A 27,269-nucleotide genomic window follows, 5' to 3' on the forward strand; every position below is an offset into this window, starting at 1 on the left:
AAGTAAGGTCTAATGATGCAGTCTGAGCCTGATAAACTTGCAAAATTAACAAATCAAAGCTCCCTTTTCAAGACAGTCTCACCAAAAAGAAACTGCCAGGAATGGAATCCAAGTTGTGGAATACAGCACAATAGGGACAAAGCAAAGAGAAGGTTCAGATAAAGGTGGTGGAGAGGAACGGAAAAAGGTACATTTCAGAAAGTACAAGATAGAGGGATATATACCCACTTTGCAAAAAACCCAGAAGAGCTTTAACCTAGACTATGAAACCAGAAAAGCTAACCTTGCCATTCCCTTCCTCTTAAATGTAGAGAAAAACTCATTTCACTACTAGACAATAACCAACAAAAAAAGGATCTCACTCAAATCTTACACAAAGTTATTGTGGCAGATCTTTAATAAGTGTGTCATGACAACTAATGGGAAAAGAATAGCCTTTCAACAAATGATGCTCGGACAACTGGATATGCACATGCAAAAGAACGAAGTTGGACCCCTCCTTCCTCACATCATATACAGAAATTAACTCAAATATATCTTAGATCTAAATATAAGAGGTAAAACTATAAAACTTAGGAAAAAGCATAGGAGTAAATCATTGTGACTTTGGACTTGATAATGATTTCTTAGATAACAAAAGCACAAATGACAAAAAAAAGGATAAATTGGGCTAAATCAAAATTAAATACCATTATGCTTCAAATAATACCCTCAAGAAAGTGAAAAGACAACCTATACAATAGGCAAAAATATTTGGAAATAATATACCTGATAAGTGGGACTTGTATCTAGAACTCTTACAACATTTTAATAAAAAGGCAAATAACCCAATTAAAACTTGGGCAAAGTTTTAATAGATATTCCTCCAAAGAAGATCTACAAATACAAATAAGCACTTGAAAAGATGCCCAACATCATTCTCCATCAGGGGAATGAAAATCAAAACCACAATGGGATATCATTTCATACCACAAGGATGGCTCTAATAAAACCCAAAAACCACTGAATTGTATACTATAAAATGGTGACTCTTATGGTATATGAACTGTATCTCAATAACACTGTTATTTTAAAAAAGAAAGAAGAGATAAAGTGAATTTTTTAAAAAACTGATAGACAAAGAAGATTAACAAAGATATACTTATAATGGCAGGCCCTAAAAAAACCCAAAGCAATACTATAGAATACAAAAATCTTAATTTAACAGAACTCCCCTAAAAGAAAAGACAGCTTGAAACTTCATATTAAAGAAAATCCTGTGTATGTAGGACATTCAACCCTTAAAAAAAAAAAAAAAAAGATTTGATCATGCAGATTTTTAAAGACCAAGTCTTGAGTAAAGAAAAAAAAAAAATCAGATTGTCATTATACTTTTTTTTTTTTTTTTTTTTTGCGGTACGTGGGCCTCTCACTGTTGTGGCCTCTCCCGTTGCGGAGCACAGGCTCCGGACACGCAGGCTCAGCGGCCATGGCTCACGGGCCCAGCCGCTCCGCGGCATGTGGGATCCTCCCGGACTGGGGCACGAACCCGTGTCCCCTGCATCGGCAGGCTGACTCTCAACCACTGCGCCACCAGGGAAGCCCTGTCATCATACTTTCTGACAATGCTTTTTGCCAGAAAACAATAGAGTAACATATTTAAAGTAATCAAAAAAAAAATGTAAACTGTGGATTTTACATACAGCCAAACTGACCTTCATAAACAGATAGGCTCTTCAGAATATGGGAATAATGCACCCACAAGCACCTCCTGAGGAACCTACTGCAGAATAAGCTTCAAACGACCAAAAAGAATGAAGAGATGTCAACATAAGGACTGGAGGACACCAAGTGATTCACGAGGGTAAGCTTCTCTTTACAGAATTATAAACATCTACAACTATACATGACAATATGAACAGTACCATAAGAATGCAAAACCCAGACTGTGAGAAACTAATAGGACAACCAACCTGGTTTCTTCAACAACAGCAGTAGCAAGAAAACAAGACAGGGTAGGAAACCCTACTTTAAGAGAGCGGCTCAAAAGATATGTCAATCGCAAATAAACGAACCTCATTTGGATCCTGCTTCAAACAAGTAAATAGTAAAAAAATGTTTTTAATGGAACGCTGGCTATTTGATGAAATTAAGGAATCACTATTCATTTTTGGGGGGTGTGACAATGGTATGGTAGTATTACAGGTTTTTTTTTTAATGACTTTTTAGAGATACATACTGCTTATTTATAGATTAAATGATATGTCTGCATTTAAAATAATCCAGGACTGGGGAGGGAATATAAGTGGGAATAGATCAAACAAGATTGGTCACGTGTTGATAATTTTAGAAGCTAGGTAATGAGTACAATGGTTTCGTTATATTCCTCTTTCTCCTTTTGAATCTATTGGGAATTTTCTATAATAAAAAGTTTAAAATTATATATTTAAAATTTTCACAGTAACTGTCAACTGCATGATTATCTTAATAGCCAAAAATGTCTGTTTGTAATTAAGAAAACAAAAATTTTAACAAAACTTATAAGTAAGCTAAAAACAGAAACTAAGAGGTTTTTTTTCCTTCTTAAGATCATTATTTTCCTATAACTCTCCTTGGCAACAATGCCAAGTGAAGTCTCCCTCTGAGGTAGTTTTCAACTTGGGATGAGTATCACAATCATCTGCAGAGTTTTTAAAAACTCCAGATGCAGGGCCCCACCCTCAATGTACTTCATCAGTCTCTTTGGTGTTGCTCCACTAGAGATTCTGATGCACAACAACGATTAAGAAACACTGTGCTAAGACCTGTAAATCCTGAGGCACTTGTATACTTCTTCAAGAAAATCCCAATTTTAGGCAATTTTATGGTCTCTCATCAAAGACTTAAAAGAGAAGTTGTTCACAGTCATGTACACATGCTCGACTCTATAAGAATCTGTATTGGTCTACAAGATTTTTTATATTAATGTTTTATTTTTAAAGAAGGGGTTATCAGAAAAATAGGCAGACTTAAACAGGCACTTTAAGAAATGGCCAATAAACACATGGAAAGGAGCTTAAGATAACCTCTTTAGTCTCAAGGTAATACAAATGAAAACCAAACTGCAATACAACTATACCCATCAGAGTAATTAAAATGAAAAAAAAGGCAGAAAATACCAAGTGTCAGCAAGGTTGTAAAGCAAGGAAAACTTTCATATGCCACTGGTGAATTATAAACTGGTAAAACTATTTTAGAAATTTGCTTGGCAGTATCAACTAAAGCAGAGTGCATGCGTACCTTATGGCCAAGTACTTCCCTCCTAAGTATATGCCCAACAGAAACGAGCGCTTGTGTCCATCAAAAGACACCTACAACTATGCTCATAGCAGCATTATCCATAACAACCCCAAACTACAATCAACCCAAATACCATCAGCAGCAGAATGGACAAATTATGGTATATTTACATACGGGAATAGTATATATCTGAGAGAATAAACAATCTATAACTACCTTCAACAATACGAAATGACTCTCACAAATACAATGTTGAACAAAAGAAGCCAGATATAAATAAGTACATATCATATGATTCCATTTTTTATAAAATATGAAAAATGTTATATACAAATTAGATTAAAACTTACATAAAAATTATATCTCAAGTGAAAAAGAAGATTGCTGAATATCTCAGGAAATTATTAAATAAAATATTTCATCTATTAGGTGGACTGTGATGCAGCCAGAGGCAAAAAGCAGGATGCATTATAACTGGGTAAAAGATTATATTAAAAATAAAAATACAATAAATGGCAACATGTTCCCAAATTTTAAATGTAATTAGAAACCTTTGTAATTTTTTTCAAGTTTAATTTAAAAAACACAGTCATCCAAGGATTAACAATTCTTCCCCCTCAAAGAGAAAGAAAGCACACATACAACACCAAAACTGTTTCATAATATATTAATTTTATATATGATACTGCAAATTAAAATCCCAAATGGATCATCTGAAGTACTTTTTAATAGTAATACTTTTTCTTAACTTGAAGAGAACTTCTGCATAAATGGAAGAGAGGCAGCAGGAAAGAGCTGAAGAGGGGCGTAGGATATAAACTCTTATCTCAGGGCTACCAATAACTAGTTTTAAGGCTTTGGAGAAGTCACTTCATCATTCCAGGCCCCTATTTCCTTATTTACAAAACAAAGGTTATCAGTGGTTCTGAATCTTGACTATACATTGTAATCCCGCTAACCCTGGAGGGATTTTCAAAATTATGCTGTTGCCTGAGTCTCTTTAGATATTATGATTTAATCAGTCTGGGGTGCCAGGTGAGCACTAGAATTTTTTAAAATTGCCAAGGTGATTCTAATGTGACCAAAACTGAGAATTACTGAACTACATGATGTCTAAAGGTCACTGCAGCTCTAAAATTCTTATAAACAAAAGGTTTGCAAACATATTTTTCAAAAAAATGAATCAAAAGAATGTATCATTCTTTGAACAATAGATAGCATTTGAATAATCAAAGGTAACTCATTCTAGTACAGTGGTGAATAAATAAATAAACACTGTAAGATCAAGGGACAAACCATATTTTTTTCTGAGCTCTTTACAGTAATGGGTTAAATAGTGTCCCCCCACTCCCAGCCCCCTGCCAAATTCAAGTCTATGTGGAACCTGTAAATGTGTCGATATTGGAAAAAGGGTCTTTGCAGATGTAATTAAGCTGAGGTTATACTGCTTAGAGTAGGCCCTAAATCTAGCACGACTGTTGTCTTAAAAGAAGAGAGAAATCTGGAGAGAGGCAAGTAGGAAAAGCTCCATGTGATGACAGAGGCAGAAACTGGAGTGATGCAGCTGGAAGCCAAAAAGCACAAGATTGCTGGCAACCACCAAAAACTAGAAAAGAGGCATGGAAAGAGGAACAGATTCTTCCTTAGAGCCTCCAAAAGTAACCAACCTTGCTAACACCTTGATTTCAGACTTCTAGCCTCTTGTGAGAGAATAAATTTCTGTTATTTTAAGTTACCCAGTTTGTGCCAATTTGTTACGGCAGCCCCAGGAAACTAATACAGTAATTCTGTATTTTTCTGGGGGTAACTGGGGAGTTCTAGACTAATAACCAAGAGTCCCTATAGTAAATCCATGAACGTAACAGTGAGGTGCTCTCCAGAGAAATGGGAAGTGAGTATGTCCTCACTTGGATCGGCACAGAAATAAACAGATTCTCATTAAAAAGAAACAATTCTAAGGGCGGAAATACCTTCCTATATAACCTGATGGAAGATACTAACTTTTTCAGAAGGAATGTGTCTATTAAAAGCAATGGAAATATACAGAAGCAGTCTTACAAGAAAAATGAAGACAGTGCCCAATTCAAGCACTGCTCAGGAGACAGCATCTCAGTCAATGGATCCTGAGGATTACCACCCATGGCAGGGTTATCTCTATGTGAAGATGAATGAATCACGCTGTCTTTGCTTGAGGCCACTACACATTCAAATCAGAAATCTTCTTTTGTTCCAATTCCTTGCTAACCAAGCAACCTTCTGATTATAATTTGGCTTCCTGTGTGGGTTGTCTACAGGGAAACAATGAGCTGGTCAGGCGAGCATGAGTATTTAGGCCTTCTGGCAGTTGTTTCTCATTGTAAATTAATAAATTAACCTTCTCCAATGCATCAGTGTCTTAGAAGCCTGTGAGTTCTAGTCAGCACTCCGTAGCTAATCAAATCTAGTAGACTGACAAAACTGAGTTTCTGACTATGCAAAGGACAGGTTGGACACTGGCCAACAAGTTACTATGGTATTTTCTAAGAGTTAAAAAGGTTAAAGCTTTTCAAATAAGTGTTGAATCTGGAATATACTGTGCATACATTAAAACATTTTGCCCTCCAAATATAATTACTATATTTTGAGAGTAATCTGTAACAAGTATGGTTAAATGTGGTCGGAATATTAAGCTCATTTATCAGGTCTACCCCTAATCAAGTGCTTATGGAATCCTCAAGTTACCTTCAAGAAGCTTCTACTCCTCACATATTCTTGCTACCATTTTTCAGGACTTCCAAAGTGTTTCTGCTGTGAATTTTCAAATTTGGTATTTTAAAAAGTTAACAGTGTCCTTCAAATATATTAGAAGCAATGTCCTGGCTGGTTTAAATTAACCTTCACCAAAATGTGGAAAACGATCTTCATCTTCTTTACTAAAAATAACTGAGTTCAAAAAAGTAAACAATTTGATGATCCAGAACTCTGTCACTACATTAAAATTCCTGACTCTGCAAAAATTAGAAGCAGATGACAGAAGTAGATTACTTGAAACTAAATTTGAGGCAGTAACAAATTGAGATTTCTAGGGATTTTTTAGAGGACTTATAGAAAAGGAGAAAAAGAAAGAATCTTGTTTCGCTATTGGGGCAGAGACAGATCTTAAAGGATACAAAGACACAGCAATATCTAACGATTCGTTCTCCCAGTTTATGGGGGCTCAATTCCTAGAGTCAGAAAACACTTAAAAAGTAAAGGCAAAGAAAAACATTTAAAGTCTGTAAAATTCATGAACGTGAAGATACTGGTGTAAAAAGCTTAAAATGGAACTGGAACAATGTTTTAAGAAGAGATTATTTTAAAACCTTGCCCATTATTCATTATCATTGTGTTGGAGAGCACAGAGGCTCTACCAAGTTTTCAGGGAAAAAATGAATACCAGCAACACAATTGACTATGAAGTATAAATCCAAGATCAAAACAATGACCTTGGGAGCCATAATATGGCCAAATAAAAAAAATACTCAGCAGACTGTTGCTGCTCCACCCTTCATAGAGTAGAACTATTTGTGTGAAGATAAGTCAGAATAAAAGGTAATTCTTCTGATAAAGTTCTACAGGGTACTTGCTATTCTATAGCAAGTACCTGTTCTGTGTTGTCCTATCCTTTGGCCACTAACATTGGAGAGGTATGTATGCATGGTGGGGGCGGGGAGTGGAGAGCCATGTATCACAGTTGAATGAATAAATGAGTTTTGTATATGAAGCTCACATAAGGAAGCAATGCCTAGCTCAATTAGCAAAGAAAGAGATATGCCTGGCTGTCATTCTTATTCAGTAGGCAGTTCTATGTTGAAATACAGCAAAATACAAGAACAAAAAATATCAACCACCAATCAACCAGCTGTGTAGTACCACAAAAGCAAGCATCAATCAGTCTGCTATCATAAATATAAGTTCTTTTCTTGCTTAGACAAGAAGAAGTCTTCATTTTCCAGTCCTATTTGGTTATATATGTAAGAATGGAAGCCTCAAATTTAAAGATAAAAGAAGGATGGCAAACTGAAGCCCTGAGATATTAAAAATAATAAATCTACAAATAGATAAAAGATTCTTTTCAATTACTGAAAAAGGAAGCTGGCCAACAATCTAAGAAAGATGTAACATTTCCTGTGTCTCTATATAAAGGACTACTCAGGTGAAGGCATAACCAGAAATCTAGCCACTTACGTAGCTGCCTACAGCCTAGAGAGAGAGAGTTGGCTTCATCTTTCCAATTCTGCATCTTGTTTTGGTTTTACTAACTGGATTATGCGTTTCTTTGCTGGTGATTGTGAGAATCTTCTACCTCTACCTTTTGCCACTGTATAAATCTCATTCAAAAAAAAAAAATTCAAGAACAATCCAGGAAAGAAAACAGATGATTGACAGTATATGCATTCAAACCGAGCGTCTGATCTCCATGAAGAGGAAAAGGAGGAACTGAATGAATATTGTTAAGTGCCTATCATGCTAGACACTGTGTTAAGCACTATTTAATATGTTTTTCCTTCATTAGACTTAAATGCTATTTTTATGCCTGCTAATTAATCCCAAACCTGAAAACGTTCAATTTTAAGAGAAAGTTTTCTAACTCACTAAGAAAGCATCAAGAAAGGACAAGAGTAAACAGTGAGTTCATCCCTGATTTCTGAGGCCAGCATTTGATAAATAAATGAGTTCCACTGTAATAGTGAAGAATATCTCTTAAGACCACTAGGTTTTCTCAAAGAAATTGAAGAATCAAATAAAGTTAGGATAAGGCAGACAGAAACATGAAAAAACACAGCTTAAAATTTAACTTAATTTAAATAGAATCTGATATTTCAAGTATGCAGCTTTGCCAGCAGCAATGTAATACTGCAGAAAAGCCAGACAGAAAAGTCAAGGCACTTTAATTTTTAAATGGAGTCAAATGAAACTACAAGGCCTATCACAGGAAGAAATGTTCCCTACCTGGATTTGCCTTGAGACTTTCAATGAGGCATGGCAATGTCACATCTATCTGGAATTGCTGTAGGATCGGAAGCACTTTATAACATAAATGGTTTTTCAAAGCTTATTAAAACCCAAACAAACTATTTAAATTATGTATTGCAGAAAACAAAAATATATATGCATCATATATATTTACACAGAAGTATTTACACAATACTTTCTTAATGATTCCAGTTTATGATGTATAGTCTCACTGTATAAGACTTACTATACACCTCAGGTTTTATCTATCTTTTCTCCGGTTTCCATCAGCTCTGTGAGCCAATGCAGTTCTGAACAGCCTCTAAAAGCTCTTCAAAGAGCAAATGCACAGCTTTTGTGTTGGGCTATAGGGCAGCTACGTGAGTGCCATGTGAGATCCTCAGCGGCTTTTCCTCCAACTCAGTTCAGGGTAAGCAGTTCTGTGCTTGAAAAGCCTGAAGTGGTGGGAAGATTGGTCTTGGGTCATGTGTGGGATTACCACACTTGTCAGCATACTTTTAAGAAAACTTCAACATCTAGTTGTTCACTCATGTTCTGTGTAACTTATTAGGTTTGATCTATCAGTAAATCATTCTAAGCTATTAGGAGGCTTTTTGTCTTTCCCATGTAGTAATAGAGCACCACCTTGTGTCAGAAACGTGAGTACTTGACTAGACATCTGTTTTTAGATACCTTAGTTGTCCAAAGTTTTACTGTCCAGTCAAATGATGAAGTGACAAAAAGATGTGAGAAGTCCACTGCTCCAACAGCTGCATGACAATGAATGCCAGTAATTGGTCCTTGATGTCCCTCGAACATCTCACTGATTCCAGCTTTGCTGTTTCATTAAGAGTGAAAATAGGGAAATCTCTTGTAAGTAGAGCACTTATAAATATATTTTATCATGGGTTTATTTATTACACTTTGACATAATTTCAACAAACTTAACTCTGTGCTCGTAACACATAAGAATAATTATGTTGAGTGTTACCTATCCAGATTTGATAAGGCTACTAAAGTGGTTAAGTACATTTTGGAACCATAAACATCATGCTATTGATGACAGAAATCAAAAGTCCAATATCTGAGGTTCTGAGGTGGTGGGATAGAGACAAATGAATGCTACATGTAAGAGAGAGAATCTGGGCTACTTTTAAATCAAAAGCTTTGAAGTGAAGGTGATTTGTACTTGAGATGAAATCTGGACCCTCAATTTTTTTTTTAAAGGAAGCAATTGATAAGGTACAGCTAGACAATTTCAAAACAGGTTGAACAGCAGGAGAAATACTAGTCAATTTAAAACGTGTATGCGACATTACTGTGTGATTATCAGGAGGACTGAACTAAGGCTCAAAGTCCAAATAAATCAAGATGGAAAAACAGCTGAAAATCTTATTTACAACTTTAAAGGTCAGTATGTGGCATGTGCATTTTGTATTTGTAATTGCTGAATGCTACTTCCTACCACTAACTTTTGTGAGCATGTCCACACGTACAAAAATCACAACACACCACAACCCTCAAAATCCAGAACACATCATGATCCAAATTAACCTTTTATTTTAAAAAAGAATTTAAGTTTTAATTTTATATACTTGAATTTAAATAATTTGTCACAAATAACGAGTGGCTCTAGGACAGATTTCTACTTGAATAAGAGGCAATTTGTTTTAATACGATTATTCAAGAGAGAATTTTAAATAATTGTAAATTCCAGTTTAGATTTACCTGCCATGGCGGCATGCTGTGTACACAGAACCTTCTTCACTCCCAACAACGAAGTTGTTGACATCTCCAACAGGGAAGGACATAGATGTCACAGCGACTGCCTTTGACTGTTTATGAACCAATTCCATGCTATCCTACACAGAAAAAATTGAGTAAATTATTTTGTAAACTTATAATTTTTAATTTTTTAAAGAAAATTTTCTAGTCTTAATTAGTTTGTAAACAATTATTTTACTATACTTATATAAATTTAGTTTGATTAAATGAAGCAGGTTTGAAAATGAAGTATATACACCACAAATTACATTTATACATGTTTAGATTTATAAACTATTACTACAATACTATTATAAAACATTTATGAAAAACATAAGCTAGGGTTTACATAGACTTAAAAAAATACCAATATTTGCCTCAAAATTTCAGAGCTTTCCAAGTTTAACCTACCTGTGGATGGGAAAGCATGTCCAGACTCCATGAACAAATTTTTCCATCAGTAGAGATACTAATCAGATTGTGAGCGTTCTGTGTCCCAACAACATTTACACAATATACAGGATGCTAAAAAAAGAGATATTAAAGTTTTCTGGGATTATTTTACCAAAAAAAAATGAAATAATTTTTACTGTATAATCACAGGTATTCTGTTTCATATCCAGTCTCATATCTTGATGGCAATTTTAATGTGAAATTCGATGCTATTCCGTAGATTAGCGAAACATTATCTCAGAAGAGAGATAAGTTTCTAATAAAATAGATTTCCAAAAATACAAAGGAAAAAAAAAGCCTTCAGTTTTGGTTGCTAAATGATGAGAAATTCACACATCAAAGGAAACACATTTTGAGACTACTCTGATGGACACTACTAAGTATTTAATGGTGAAAGAAGACAGAAATCTAATGGAAATAACCCCTTTACTTACTGTGTGTGCTGCAGCTGACAGTGGAGTTCTTTGCACTGGAGTTCTTTTATTGCTACGGTTATCCCACAGCACAATCTGGCCTGAATATGTACCACCAACAACCAGATTTGGATGAAATTTTGCAAATGTAGCAGACATAACGGCTGACTGCAAATAGCAAGATTTTTATATTTAAGGTTCAAATGGAAGAAGCGTGACAAGTTATAAAAATAAATCTATATCCAAAACATTTTCCCCTTTATTGTAAAGTATCAGAGATTATAAAAAACCAGTAAATAAATATACTTTAAAATTTCATTTTGCTTTAGAACATAAGATACAGCTTTAGAATAGTTTTGCTTAAAAGTCAAATGTAATGATTGTTTACAGAAATGTTTAAGAAATTTATCGAAGAAAGCAAAAATTATTTAATTTGATTACATCATTAAATCAGAAGATAACTGGCTCTACTTTAGCTTCTGACAGTAATCTGACAACAGAGTATATGCTAGTTTTGATTCAGTTAAGTGTTTTTGCAGAATTATGATATTATTAAAAGATTATAACTTATGCAACCAGAAAGGCTTGCAAATTCTAACCTCCCACTAAATCCACTTTAAAAATCTGCATCTGTTTCCTACTTCAAACATATGTTTCTACTTAAAACTATCTAGTTCCAACTCCTCAGGCCATGTATAAGTAATTCAGTGGGCCAACCATCTAATTGTATATTCAGCAAATAAGTTCCTGAGAAACTCCCTGTAGAAAAGACATTTTATAAAAGATTCCTTTTATACAATCAATCACAATAACAGAAAATCACAACTGCAAAGGACTTTAGGTGTGATTAAACATAAGAGATGTCAGAAAAGCTAGAAAACGCAGATCACGTTGAACTGAGAAGTCTTCAGTTTTTCGTTAACATCTGTTTGCAAATATGGGGTGGTTTAGTAAATGCCAATCCAATGAAATCATTATGTTGACAAGAAAAGAAGAAAGGCACTTGTCTAAATTCATTAGTGAATTCTTAAACTTGGGAAAGACTGCTAAAAGACCATCTTACCTGGCAGTGAAACACATACTCTGGAGTAGTTTTTTTGTATTTCATATTCCATACAAGGGCCACACCATCAGGCTCATGAGGAGCATCTTCGTTGTTATTATAGGAAGCCACAAGTAACTCTGGATACTGCTCGCAAGAATCAAGTGGGAAAAAAACGCTATGCATAATGAGAACTGTTTTACATTCCTAGTTACTCAACTGTTATTATTAAATTATTCTGAAAATACAAATTCCTAACACTTCACCAAGAAATATATCTCTAGAGTTATGCTTGCTGGAACATTAGTAAAACTTTAAATTAGTTTAGTTATTTTAAATGTTTTAATGTTAAAATATTTTATTAAAATATGTGTTGCAATTCTATCCAAAGGAGATTTGGTGAGCAATTAAAATTAGTAAAACTGGGCTGTGGCATAAATAAACTCTTGATTTTTAAATATAGTGTTTCCAATCCTTTCTTCCTAAGTACATAAGACAACCATAACCTTAGAACCATCATCCATTGTAATTTTCAATAATATACATTGATTTAATTACACAAAGTTTCCACAATTAAAACTACCTGCTTACTGGAATTAAAAAATGAGTTAATAGCAACCAATTATGTTATAATTTACCTGAGATGACCAATCCAAACAACTAACAACCCGATGCTTTGACCAACGTTCGTCAAAAAATTGTCGATTTAATGACAGTTTAGCACCTGCTTGAATCTCTCTACAGAAAAAGACGAAAAAAAAAAAACCCAACAACTGTGTTATAACTTCCCACTCTTAATCTTAAAGTAATTCAACATTGCTGAACCCATAATTTTAGCAATTAAACATTACCCTTCTTTGTCTTCCAAATCTCTTCCACTGTAGTCAAAGAAGATGTTAATCTGCTCAGAAAGAGCTCTTTCTACAATTCTTGTAGAATGGTCGAAGAAACTTAAAAATTCCTCAGAGTGCAAGATTTGCTGCTTTTCTTCTTCAGTCAGCTCGTGCGGGGGGGCTGTGAGACAAACGTTTTTCTGAAGTCGGATTTATGCCACTCAAATCATGTCACCTCACTATCACAATTTGCGTCAATGAATGCCACTCATTCTTTTCCAAGCAGATTCACCTCTTTGATTTAAAGCATTTTAGTCTACTTTGATATATAAATAATAAAAGCAGTCTTAACAGGAATCAACAAAATTTTTTAAATTATTTTTTTTAAAGTTGAATTCTTTAAGATACCTTTACTATCACTTTCTTCATCTTTCTTTAAAGTTTTCTCTTCCTCAGGTTCAATAGGTGGTTTAGGAGTCACTACGTCATCTTCTTCCTCTTCATCTGAAAAAACAGAATAACACAAAAATTATTTTCATGAAAATAACTGCTAACTCTTGAGGTAATTATTTCAGAAAGTATCACAACTCTTTAGATAAAAGCAAAAGAGTACAAATAATATAAATTTTATCAATACAATTTTAAAAAAAGAATTAAGTGGAACTTCTTGGTTTTTATACATACCTATGTGGTAACTCGGCAATAGTCATATCAAATTCTGTAGCAACATAAACTGAAATAAGATATATAAGCAACTAGGATGAGTCCCTCGTGGAAATCTCTAAAAGCTTGCAAGCATTTATCATTCCAGACAGAACAACATGCAACTCCTACATAGTTTTATGTAGCATGCTGACACATTAATGCTGTAAAATGAAGAAAATCAAATGTCTAAAATAGCCTACAGAGCTGGCTGCTTACTTGTGATCTGAAACCATCAGTGTCTAATGGGTCTTCATATGGCATAAAGATGGCTTACATTAACTCTCAGGTTGCTATTTGAGAGGCAGATTTTAAAGATAATAGCTATGAGACCACATTTTCTATTCTGTCATTTTAAATGCAAGTCTCATTATCTACTGTTACATGATGTGGCAATAAGCACTTAACATAATGTTTTCTTAACTTGAATAAAAATACATATTGAGATAATATACAATGTTTATAAGACTTTTAAAAATTATTAAATCTCCCCTTATACCCCCAAACCAGGAAATAACTTTAAATTACTTATTTTAAAATGTTCTAGAACATACAACTCTGCCTACCTTCTCTTTCACTACATACTGAGATGGATTTTTATTAAGCAAATGCTTATTTTTATTGCCTAAACAGATGTGTCATTTGTCTATGAGGGAATGGCAGCAGGCGTCTGCAGCAAAGCGCATCTCAAGTAATAAGAGCCCATTCAGTAAGGGGACTTTACTTGTTAGTTATAGTCATTTCCCCGACCTATGTTCAAAATTATCTAAAACACGCATACATACGACATACACAAAAGAATAGTCAAGGATGGGAACCAGCTGCCAAGTCATGGTCCCAGCAGCCAGGCCAGCTGACTAGATAGCAACAACCAGATGGCACTGCTGGGATTGTGTCTTTCTGCTACAAGGTGGCAATGGGATGGCATAACATTCTTCCGCTTGACTGCTTCCAATCCTGTCTCTCCCCAATGGCGAGCCTATGCAATTACCCACACTCCAGGAGGCCTACAGATAAGCCTTTACCCTGCAAACAAAATGCAGCTTGTAGGCCACACCAGCTGCCAAACCACACACATAGTGTTAGGTTTGGAGAGTTATGAAAATCTTTCTAACTCTATAGTATAAGCAATAAAAATGTAACTGTACCTGTAGGAAAGAAAGCTTTAAATGACACTGTATACTGCACACAGTGATACAACCTCCAACTTAATCAAAATGATAATGACGTATGCCAATCCTACATTACTTGAAATTGAGCGATTTTTACGTTCTGACAAGTTTACAGAACTAGGATAAATGGCACGAATGATTTCAATATATGCTCATACTTTTGAACCAAATGGTGAAGGTTAAAATTTTTCCTTTCAAGGGCCTCAATCAGCCACAAAGGAAAACAGTAATCACTGTCTTTTCAGCCAGCCCAACCGCATTTGTCAGCCCTTTCTCCATCAATGCAGCCAGAGCAATCAACCTGCCAAACATTCAGAATGGAAAAACAATCTGAAAATACAGGGTATAATGCACCTGCCAGTGAAAATGGCCATTTCAAGAAAAGCTAGTGATCTCAGTGACCCCGCTGAGGAGGCGGTGGTGCAAAGGGGAAAGAACACGTAAAAGAATTCTTAGTGATCGCCACTCTCTTGCACACTGACACTTCCTTACAAAGCATGCCAATTACAGCTTTTGTGCTACTTAAAAAAATGAAAGCTTTTTTTTGGGCAAAATAATCACATAGAAAAACAGAAAGACAGTACTTTTTAGACGAATTCTCATATACAACGGATTATTAATCTGAAAACAGTGTAACTGGTAACAATTCTTCTATACTGTACTGCTCCAACATTACAATGAAATTATACCATAAAGTCACTCGCCAGTGTAATGTAATAAAATAATTTAATTGTACTTAAGTTGACTTTTAGAATAACAGGATATTTACTTCAATTAAAAATTAAGTCTGGGGACTTCCCTGATGGTGCAGTGGTTAAGAATCCACCTGCCAAGGCAGGGGACACGGGTTCGAGCCCTGGTTCAGGAAGATCCCACATGCCGTGGAGCAACTAAGCCCGTGCACCACAACTACTGAGCCCGTGCGCCTAGAGCCCATACTCCGCAGCAAGAGAAGCCACCGCAATGAGAAGCCCATGCACCGCAACGAAGAGTAGCCCCGCTCACCGCAACTAGAGGAAGCCCGCGTGCAGCAACGAAGACCCAACACAGCCAAAAATAAATAAATTTATAAATTATCTATAAAAAAATTAAGTCTGAAAATATGTATTTTCTGCTAATACTGTCAGTTATCTTAATCAATTTTGTCGGCTAGTAGGGTTCACTGTATGTAAATCCTAAAATCAAAGATAGGGAATCTGAGTCGCCCTGGACAAGTCATTCTTAAGCACTGTGATATAAATTACAGCCTCCTATCCACATCATATTTCCCTCTCTCAACTTTGTTGCATTATACGGTTTCTAAGTACCATTTCCAATGACAGGTGTCAAATTCCTGTCATAATGCATATGGTCGGTACTTCAGTGCTAAGTGACCTCATAATCTATATATTTAACAGAAAAGATCGTTCTTACAGACACTTTTTTCCTTTTAAAATTTAAAATGTAGATGAAGTATGGTAAACAGTGATCTGTATCTGCCTACTTTATGGCATTTGCCATGCTAACTTGCCCATATAGATTACTTTAGTTGTGTTTGAATGAGTAATAATCTATTTAAATACTTGTTTTCAGGATTTTATTTTAGAATGAATGTACATAGCTCTCTTTCTAGATGAATTAAAAACTGATTAAAAACTATGATAAACCCAAGCTTCATAAAAATGACTAAGCTAAATAAAAATTCCAGGAACATTACAAAAATGATCTGTTCTTTAAAAGTACAAAACAGTATTTTTATTATAAAGCTGATTATCTATATATACCAAATATTTGGCAAAAAATGCCTAACATCAGTAACATCAGATTAGAGACTGCTCCTCTGAAACAAATACACTTCTCTTATTAAAAACTAATACAATTAGCTACTAAAAAACTATTAACATATAGTATTATGTTAATAATACTATATTATTAGACCAAAAATATAGTATTACAATTCTAAAGATTTTCTAGGCTAGTCCCTATTACATGATTATCTATATTTAAAACTAAAAAAGACTGCAACAATGCAGGAAGACTGAAAAATGGGACTGCCATGTCACATCAATTTATTGATGAATATTCATTGCAATATGCTAAGTGGTTAACTCCATGCTTTCTCTGACAGGGAATCTAAGGTTATAAACTGAGCAGTAAAGAATGCATAAAAGTAGCAGTTACTTTTAAAATGACAAATCTCTTGTCAATGAATGCTAAGACTAGGTTTAATGAACCATTGAATTTTTACTGAGTTAACATCAAAATTGTGATGTATTTTGGTGAGATGGAAAGAAAAGCAGTTTTGTAAATTAAGCTGCACCTAGAAATAACACCAAAGAATGAAATTCCAGTTGTTGGAATAATCTGTTACAGTGGAGTAGGTTAATCAAAGTTAAATCATCTGTGAAATGGGTGGCTTTTGTTAAGCTGAAGGAAGGAGTCTTCAGAGCAAGTTTTCTCATCTGTATATCACGCTACATTTAAGAGACATCTAAGAATAAGCCACAAAGCATGCTTTGAATTATTTTAAAATATTACAACATATTTAACAGGTAATATGAAAGATCCTAGAAAATCCTCACTAAACACTGATACTCTTTATTCTATCACTTCTCACAATTAATGCTCAGTATGAGGTCAAAAATAAATATCATCATCGGGGCATTAATGTCGTTTAGCAAATACATTTGTTGTCTATAAATTTATTAACTAGTTTCATCATACTGGTGTACTGTATTTTAAGATAGTTTAATATCTTATGAAGAATTTCTAATTTACAGAGTAGTCTGATTTCTCATGATACAAAGGAAGTTGCCACTGAGTTCCAAAACTCAGGAAATGTGTTGCATATAAAAACATAATTTACAAAACTTCAACTAATAACTTCACAAACAAAATGAGAATATTAGAGGGAAATGCTTCAATCATAAGTTGAAAAATACATGTTAGATATGAATGATTTTCCTTTAATATTTTGAAAATAACCCTTTCTTTTCTGGATCAACATCCTTTTGAATCACTTCATTTCGATCCATTTGTCCATAATTTCATCTTCTTATACCATACTCTTTAAAATCAATATTAAGAAAATCTTATATTAGGACAAAACTTCATGAATGTATCAATGGAATTCATTCCTTTTATTTTTTTAAACACCCAGAATCAGATGCAAGGTCACTTGGATTTCCTTAATAATTTAGATCTTCAACAAGGGAAAATTTTAATTGGGAAATATTTTGAATATAGATCTAATGCTAATTTGGAAGATAAATAAAAAGGGAGTAATACTTTAATCATACATAACATTTACTTTAACACAGAATTTGTCTCTCTACATTGTCTCTTTTTATGTAAAATTCAGATTTTATTTAGGCAGTATTGGCATCATTAACACAGATCCTGTTATCTGCGATCTCATAAATATTACATTTTTCTGAGGCCACAATTTCAGATATGCTGATTAAAGTCTTTCAGTCAAGGTTACGAATAAATGCTTCAATTTTCAATTATTTTTATATTCTCACAGATTCTCTGAGGTTTAAAACTAATTTATTACATGTGTTATTTATTCCAGGATCTTTTTTAAAAATCCATTTTAGACAAGGGTACTATTAAACCAGAAGGCCCACAGATTTAGTCTACTTGGGAAGTGTGGATTCCAGATGTTAAGATCATGCAATAAAAAAATTAAGAGCTATTTTACATATAACATTTTTCTACACATTATAAATGCTGATCAACACGTACCTGAGGAAGAATATCTGACTACTAAATCAACACCAAAAATAATTACAAAACTCCACAAAGATAAGAAAGTGGAATGATATGCGAAACATAGCACTTCACTGGAAATCAAAAACCAGGTTCTGGCTGTAGTCTGATATTCTCTTATATTGTGACCATAGGGTCATCAATGAACTTCCTGGGGTCTCAGTTTCCTCAGGTGTAAACAAGCTGATTAAACTTTGGAATTTCTTCCTCTTTAAAAATCTGTGTCTAAAAATTACAACAACAAAAAAATCCATACTGACGAGGTGAATAAGAAAAAAATAACGCCATTTTCAAAAGAGTTAAAAACTTTTAAAAGAGAAGAAAGTAACTTTTCCAGGAGTGTATCTGTGGGCACCACACTCCTGCCATGAGAAGTTCTTTTACCTGCCGAGAACAAAATTGACTGAGGTCACATGTTCCTTGTCAATTTCATTCACAGTAGGTGCTTTAAGACAGCAAAGCACCTCAGTTCAGAAATGGTACTACCAACTTACAGAGTAAACTTGAAAGAAGATGGCTAGAATAGGGAAAAAGGAAAAAAAGAAGAATAAAAATTGCTTTTTAAAAGAATAGATTCAGCCATTTCTAAAAAATGAAAAAAAAGAGTTAAGCCTAAAACCAATTTTTATCTTCAATTTGGTAACTCACGTTACTTCTGCACTAATTATACTGCCTACCCAAGTTCAATTTACTGTCTGTTACACTCAAACTGTGATTTCAGCAATTTTGTCTCATGGTGAGTTTTGGAATTTGTTACGTAATTCTTAAACGTGAGCCAACCAGGCTAAGTTTGAGAGGCACTGTATTAAACCAATGGATAAGCAGAAGTACAGTTATGCACAAAGTGTTTTCATTATAAAACCTTAAGTTCAGGTTTTTTTTTTCTTTCCCTCTTTCTAGAACCTCTACAAATTAGGAAAAGAAACAATGTAAGAGCCCTGGACATGAAAATAATTGTAATGATATAGAGAGGAAATGATTTCATTTTTATAAATAGTTCCAAAGGCTAAGGATGGCTCCATGGTATTGGGGTACATTTCGCATTCTCCTTCACTTACATACCTCAATCTGAAACTAAAAAAAACAAAGAAATAATCGAGTATATAGCATATACTCAATAAACTTGCAGAATCCATGAATTCTTGTTGCAAATGAATAAACGTGGACCTTTATAAAACTAACATCTAAGTCTAGTTCACACAGGAAAATTTTAAAGATAGTGGTGCTAATACAGACATACCCATTAGAAACTGGGCTCAGTTCACCCATCTTGCCACTTTCACCTTCTATCAGTGAGGATAAGAAAAATTCTATTTAACACCATAAAAGATCAAAGCTGTTTATTAATTACTCTTAGCCAATCACTATAAAATATTATCCTGATGCAAATTTATCGATAAATAAGTTAACTAAGCCATGCTATCTTTTAATGAAGTAATTTTCAAACTACAGGTCTAAGCCAATAAATTTAGTGTATTATGGTCAACACTGAAAAAAATGAAATATAGCAAGAGCAGAAAAGGTGTTATTTCATAAAACTTTTGTATCAGTTACAAGTTTCCCCCACTATTCGAAAGTAGAGCAATCCTATGAAACCTTTCTTTCTTAAGCTGAAGTGGTGTAAATTGAAGAAGTAATTACTTTAGACACATCCTGTTAACGGATGCACAAAATAAATACAGCACAGATGCTCAGAGACACAGTTCAAAGCTATGGCAGCTTTCTGCCGAGATGCTGTGTGTAGTTCCCAGGGAAGGAGCTCTCTGCTCTAGTGGACACCACCTCCCAATGTGGTGTAAAGTGAACTTGTGAAATTCAAGGGACAGCTGTACACATCTGTATCTATGTTTGTACTAGACTGTAATATAAATTGAATTTCTTACCATAGGTGACTATCATAAAAGCATGAAAGTGCTGCTTCAGTGGCAGCATGAGAGAAAGCATACCTTGGAATCAGTCAGACTTGGTTTAGAATCTTAGCTACTAGCTATGTGACCCTTGATAAGCTATCTCTTTCAGCTTCAGCTTCTTCATATGTAAACAGAACCGATATTTAACTCTTTAACTCTCAAGGTTTTGGTAAGAGGATTAGAGGTAATGTAAAGTGCCTTACACTATACCTGATATGTAGTAGACACTCTTTGCTGTTAAAATTTTCAGTCATCAATTTGAACGTGAGGTTTGAAGAACCGTTAAAACAAGTAGCTAAGATAATATATTTGAAACATGCTAAAAGGTCCAATTTTGTTCATAGCATTCAGAGGGATAAATAAAACATAAAATAACAGCACACGTTTATATCTATATACTATGTCATCATGGAATTCAAGAAGGCTATAAAGGAGAATGTATGTTTCATATATGGATCTAAGAGCAAATAATGATTAGAACATGATATGTTCATGTTAAAACCAAGAACTGAGACTAAGTGTCTTTTCACCCAATTTCATCAATAATTATGTTGTAGCATTAACACTTGAAAATAACCTATTTTCCCAGCAGTTACTTCCACAGTAAAGGCATGAAAAAAAAAAAAATCCCAAGTAAGTAAATCATTCTCCTGAGTAGGTAAAAGCAATTAATTCCTTCACCAAATATTTACTGAGTTTGTACTCACTACATGCCATACACTATTCAAACCAGGCATTACAGCAATGAAGAAGAAACAATCCCTATACTCATGCAAAATTTGGCAAAGAAGCTGAAGTTCGATAACACTAAAAGCCTTGCCCTAAATAATTTCAAAGTGAAAAAAATAGTCTATCTTGGGCTTCCCTGGTGGCGCAGTGGTTGAGAGTCCGCCTGCTGATGCAGGGGACATGGGTTCGTGCCCCGGTCCGGGAAGATCCCACATGCTGCGGAGCGGCTGGGCCCATGAGCCGTGGCCGCTGAGCCTGCACGTCCAGAGCCTGCGCTCCACAACTGGAGAGGCCACAACAGTGAGAGGCCCGCGTACCGCAAAAAAAAAAAAAAAAAAAAAAAATAGTTTATCTTGAACTTCCGGGTCATCAGCTTACTTTACAAATCACAATCTTTTAAATTTTCCAATTACTTGAAAAATAAAAATGGGAAAAAAAAATTTTTTGAAAACTGCCAGGCATATACTATGTAGCTATACATTCAAATTAGTTCAAAGACATTGTCACACATTCACACTTTAAAATTTATATGCATGTCAAAAATAAGCAATTAAAAATGCAAATTTCAAGTAGGATATAAAACCATATGTGTGTATATACATATGTTTGTTTATATATACATATATAATTTTTGAAAAAATATATCATGGAAAACAGATTAGAAACTGGCTACTACATAGTGGTATAACAGACACTTCCTACCCTTTCTGTCTTCTCTAAATTCTCTATGATACACTACTACAATTATTAAAAAAAAAAGAAAAAAATTTTTTTAAATGGAAGTCTTCACTTAAACTAATTATAGGTATATTATAATAGGTATTACCCAAAATAGCTTCAGAATGCTTTACATTTCAAACAATCCAAAAAGCATCTCAAAGTAAAGCTAAATCTCCAAATTATTATTAGAAGGAAAAAAAGCCTGATTTATTTTTTAAATGAGTCCCTATACCCTCATTTTGGCTATTTTACTCACTTTCTGAGTTAACATATCTAACAATATAGCTCCCAAAAGACAGAAACTATAACACTTGAATATACTAGTTAATAAAATAATATTTTCTGGAAATTATAGAATCCTACAGTATTAGTTTTTTCCATACTGGTAGTTCAACACTTTATCTTTCCTGTCTTTTTTTTTTTTTTTTTTTTTGTGGTACGCGGGCCTCTCACTGTTGTGGCCTCTCCCATTGCAGAGCACAGGCTCCGGACTCGCAGGCTCAGCAGCCATGCATGGCTCACGGGCCCAGCCGCTCTGCGGCATGTGGGATCTTCCCGGACCGGGGCACGAACCCGTGTCCCCTGCATCGGCAGGCGGACTCTCAACCACTGCGCCACCAGGGAAGCCCCATGTCTTCTTTTTTTTAAGTGGCTTATGTCTCAAAACCATCAGGGTTTTTTTTTTCTGGTAAAAGGAGGAGTTTGCACCTGTGAAAGCTATCTTACCAAACCACAGAGCAGTAGGAATGAAAAATATGTATCCATAGAGATGAACATTCACATGGTCAAAACAAAAAAACTCTTGGATAAAAATGTTATCCTGGGGCTGTTTCACAGAGATTAAAAACTGCTATATAATCAACACAGTAGAGCCCTTGGATCATAAAAGAGGAAGTTTATGAATTAGGTCTAGATTTGTTCATTAATATGGATTAACAATGACAGTATATCAGAATACAGTATACTCCACAGAAAATATTGAATAATTTACATGATTTCATTTGCTATGGGATATATTGATACTCTCATTTTGGGATTAATTATGTTCATGACACAGAAATAGAACATGCTTAAGTTCTTCTGCTTCTAAAGCAGCACACAGCAACGACAATATGAAAATGGAAATATTTACATTTATGTCAACAAAATTAAAAACATACATACAGCTTATATTTCTGTTAACTCTTAAAAGAAAAAGTTTTAAAACTCTAAAGAACAAATACATAAATACAGAAATCCAAAGCATTACTTTTATAATATTCCCCTAAGGAAATATGCCAAAAAATAAAAAAGGAAGAAGAAACAAAAAAAAAAAGGAAAGAATCCACTTGTTTAATATGGCGGCTTAATGACAATCATATTAAGGACAGATACTCACCTTCTTTGGGTTGAGCCATAACTGGAGTCTGAGTTTCCTTCGTATATGTGACGATTTCACGAGGAGGAAAGTCAACTTGTGTAATTTTAGCCATTCCAAGTTTAATAGGTCCTCGTCTAAATAAAGTGAACACAAATGTTTTTAAATATTACAAATGATACATTTTAACTACATCAAATAATGTTATTTTATAAAAGTAATAATTAAACACTATATATCCAACAGTGTAATTTAAATCCCTGTTTTATTCAAGAAATTTTAAATGAACAATTGGCTTTATTTTAACAAAAGAATTAGAAGGTAGCAAAAACAAAAGATATTTCCGAATCATTCAAGGTGTTTATTTTTCACTTTAAAAAGGCAAATAATTTAGTTTCTTAGAACAAATGTGTGGGTAATAACAGAGTAAGAGGAGAGGAATTTCAGAGCAGACTGCTGAATAAGATTGGTTATGAGAACTGTTTTTAGCAGGGATACGATTCTGGACATTTTTTCAAGAGTCAAATATGTGGATCTCACTCAGACCACATTTAGTTCCCTTCACCATCAGAAGACTTCAGCTTTAAGAGTTAGAAAGAAGTTTCTGTTGAAAACCATTTTTTCTACTTATATTCTGCAGAAATTGAGAATCATACAGTCAATTTAGATTTTAAAATAAAATATTTAAACTTTAAATCTCTAATCTCTGCACGGTCAACATGGTCCTTGATTCACATACGGACAAACTATTGTGCAAACATGTTAGACCTAAACTAAAGCCACATATCTTCTGAATATCATGAAATTACTAAAGCCACTTCTGTTTTAAATAGGGGGGAATACATTCTTTTCTGACAAACAGAAGAAGAGACTTGTGGCTATTATAGTAGATGTCTAAATTCTAAACCAAATATAGCATGCTTCCAAACTCCCAAAGTTCTCAATGATGAATCTGTCTTAAAAGAATATCTAGTAAAAACAGTGGTGGAACTTCCAGAATATAAAGGAGGATATCTGAAATATATATATACACACACATATATATATATATCATTGGTAATATAACATTGGTAATATAAACTAAACTTTTTTCTTATATAAACATCCTTTTCAAAATCCTGTACAAAAAAGTTTAATAAAATTAGTACATTTAAAGAATTAATTTTCTCTAAGGTCCCAAATGTGGGCCATAAGAAAATTTTAATGTGTTTTCTACCTTGGGAATATCTAGCCTTAAAGAAAAAAAAAAAAAGCATAATCAAAGAATTAAATGGGAAATTTTAAGTACATTTGAAGTAATCTAGTATTCTAAGAACAAAATCGGAAATAAGAAACTTTATATTCTGATATTTAAGATGTAAACCATATGAAAAGTAAGTCACTCACATATCTGATAAAAAACAGTCAAGCCAACATTAGGAACAAGTTACTAACTTGAATACATATAGGGTTTAATAGGTAAAAATCACAATACTAGAACAAACAAACAAAATATTCTAAGATTTAGGGATAGATTTAGGGAGGTAATACCTCAGTTATCCAAAGCCACTTTTACTGAGAACAAGCAAGCAACTGGGGGGTGGGGAAGCCTCAGGGCAGCCGAGAGAGGCCTACCAGCTAATGTACAAGAAGCTCATATACTTTTCTTATATGGCCTAATTCAAGGCTTATTAACTCTTAACTTTAGACATAATTCCTAAAGGTGTTGGTCATATGTTTTAGAAGCTGCAAAATATCAAGGGAAAAGAGCTATCTGAGTCAGGCACAATGGCAGTAGCAAACATTTATAGTTTGCATTGGAGACTAGAATAAATAAACGAATGAATAAATGAATTAATGAGTAAATCAATAGCAATCTGGAGCCACGGTGTAGAAACCAACAGCTCTGTTCCTCTCAAAACCTTAGAAATCATCAGGGAATTTTAATATAGAAAAATAAATGAATATTCATGTTGAGTAACCTAGAAAAGGTTCAATTACATATAGCATATTTATTAGAAAAAGTATGGGAAGTTTGTAATACATTGTAGAAAAACTTACATCAAAAATATAGAAATAATAAAAGTAATTTGGACATTTAAATGGGTAGACTTAGGGTACCTCTAAAATCAGATACATAAAATATGTCTTTCACAAATGATAGAGGATAAATGAGGTGTCACAATAAAATATCACCCTTCAAACTATTACCTGAATATTAGAAATTTAAGCAAAATAAAATTAGGACAATTTCACAAAGAATTAAATTAATTATAAAAGAGGGAAGGTAATAAATCTATTCAATACCCCAAATCGGAATCTGAGTGAAGCTGAAGAACTGATGGATCTGTATCCCAATGCAGCGTCCTAAACGGTTGTAGGACAACCATGAAGCATTAGCAAAAAAGGCCATAAGTTAGTCAAGCAAATACATTCTACGAATAGCTAAAGTACGGTTCACAGTTAAAACCCACATGTTCTGGTTAGTACAAAAAAACATCAGGTATCACTCAATGCTCTACTGCATGCAATAAGCATAATATGGTTAAAGATGCAAACATACAACCTAGAATAGTTAAAAGACAGTATTTTCAGATTTTGGGAAACTAATATTGCATAGTAATGGCTAAGAACAGCCAAAACATCCAACATCCCAAATAACACATTATTTTTGGATGATAACAAGCTAAGCTATAAAAAAAAAGTTGAAATTTTAAGTTTCCTAATGAAAAAAACATTAGTAAAAACATCTTAGTTAACATATTATAATCTTGCCCAAAGCATTAAATGTGTGCAGGAAATTGTCATATTGGTAAAGGAAATGAGTCAACACATAAGCCTTTCGGTAAGAAAACCAAAGACTATTCCACTGGGATACAAAATAGCTAAAGTTTCCAAAATGTGACCCTTATGTAATTTATGGGTTAAGCACTGCCTTGGGCTTACATGTCATCTGCTTTAGAAAGCAGCTAAAGATTTCTGTCTCTAGGAAAAAGTAGATTTTTTTCCCCCAGGAAAAATATTTTATGTTCAAAGGATTTACCTAAACTAACTAAACTTATGGAGAATATCAATCCTAAATAAATATTCGGTTGTATTTTAGCCTTGCCTATTGGGTAAACAACTTACGTGGGATCTTTTCCAAAAGATTTAAGGAAAATTTAGTTATTACTAGAATAAAAGCTGCTTTATGACATTGGCACTCTTGAAAGGTTAGCGATAATAAGATAATTATGTACAGTACTGTAAGATGCTCATAGTCCCTATTGAAAAGTTAAGCACAGTACATTCGGTGCTACCATCTTTGTCAAATATATTTGTTTTTCACATATATAACAAATGACAATATACAACTAAAACTGCTATAATATTTAAATACAAGAAATGATTTCTATACTTGCCTCTATAATTTATCAGTAAAAGCAATCAGATGAACTGAACTAGAGAAATACTTCATTTTAAAAATATAAAGAAAGATCTTGGGATTTAAATGGTATTGTGTGTACACAAAGAAGGAAGAGGCCACAGTGAAGATTCACTTTACACTAAGCATTAAACAGAAACAAACTTAGGCTTTGTTAAACCAGACGGGGTTTTATGAGGTGCTCTTCAAGGAATGTTCTGTACATAGCCTTTACATTCTCTAAGAGCTCTAGCTGTTACCAATGACATAGAGCTCCTTGTTGAGGACGTCATTTTAGTCTAAAATCAAGTAAAACTCTACCTCAAAATAGAACCAGTACTGAAAACACATGGCACAACATATGGGATTATATTTATTAAAGGCATCTGCAGACATATAAAGTAAAATTTCAATATAATCCTGAGACATATAATCAAAAGCCTAAGAGATAAACTGATCAAGAATGGAAAAAAGGAACAAGAGAAATGGATTACTCAATTGAATAACGGTCACCTAAATTTTAGCAATAACAGAAGTGACTGAGAAAGTGAACTAAATAAAATCTTAATGAAATGCAACTTCCCAATCTGCAAAGTTAGAGAAATATCATTTTTATGGCCTCATATATTTATTCATAAATTACCACCAGGCCCAACAGAAATTTTTGGCATTTAGAAAGAGTGATTCAGATGTTTTGATATCATACTTGGTAATGTCTAACATGTTTTTTCCTACTCCCTAAGTGTAGTAATCTTAGACTGTCTTGGCCAGCTAATGTAAGTGTATAGGTTCATACACCTCACACATCTT

The 27,269-nt window shown here is 33.9% G+C and overlaps 1 protein-coding gene across 17 annotated transcripts in view; it reads right to left on the reverse strand.

Annotated features, from left to right (window-relative positions):
* The window catches only part of DYNC1I2 (dynein cytoplasmic 1 intermediate chain 2), a 114,152-nt gene that overhangs the window by 5,334 nt on the left and 81,549 nt on the right, over positions 1 to 27,269 (reverse strand). For 11 of the 17 annotated variants that reach the window (XM_060302261.2, XM_060302250.2, XM_060302251.2 and 8 more), the window contains 10 exons: positions 25,364 to 25,423; positions 23,099 to 23,214; positions 13,146 to 13,241; positions 12,756 to 12,918; positions 12,543 to 12,642; positions 11,926 to 12,051; positions 10,884 to 11,030; positions 10,408 to 10,521; positions 9,961 to 10,094; positions 8,926 to 9,070 (listed from right to left, as the gene is read on the reverse strand). In XM_060302261.2, the coding sequence (XP_060158244.1) occupies positions 8,926 to 9,070; positions 9,961 to 10,094; positions 10,408 to 10,521; positions 10,884 to 11,030; positions 11,926 to 12,051; positions 12,543 to 12,642; positions 12,756 to 12,918; positions 13,146 to 13,241; positions 23,099 to 23,214; positions 25,364 to 25,423 (1,201 nt within the window). The remainder of the gene's footprint in view (positions 1 to 8,925; positions 9,071 to 9,960; positions 10,095 to 10,407; positions 10,522 to 10,883; positions 11,031 to 11,925; positions 12,052 to 12,542; positions 12,643 to 12,755; positions 12,919 to 13,145; positions 13,242 to 23,098; positions 23,215 to 25,363; positions 25,424 to 27,269) is intronic. The other 6 variants (XM_060302262.2, XM_030852002.3, XM_030851982.3 and 3 more) reach the window with 1 other exon arrangement.

Source organism: Globicephala melas, chromosome 7, assembly GCF_963455315.2.
Source record: "Globicephala melas chromosome 7, mGloMel1.2, whole genome shotgun sequence".
NCBI classification, from domain to species: domain Eukaryota; kingdom Metazoa; phylum Chordata; class Mammalia; order Artiodactyla; family Delphinidae; genus Globicephala; species Globicephala melas.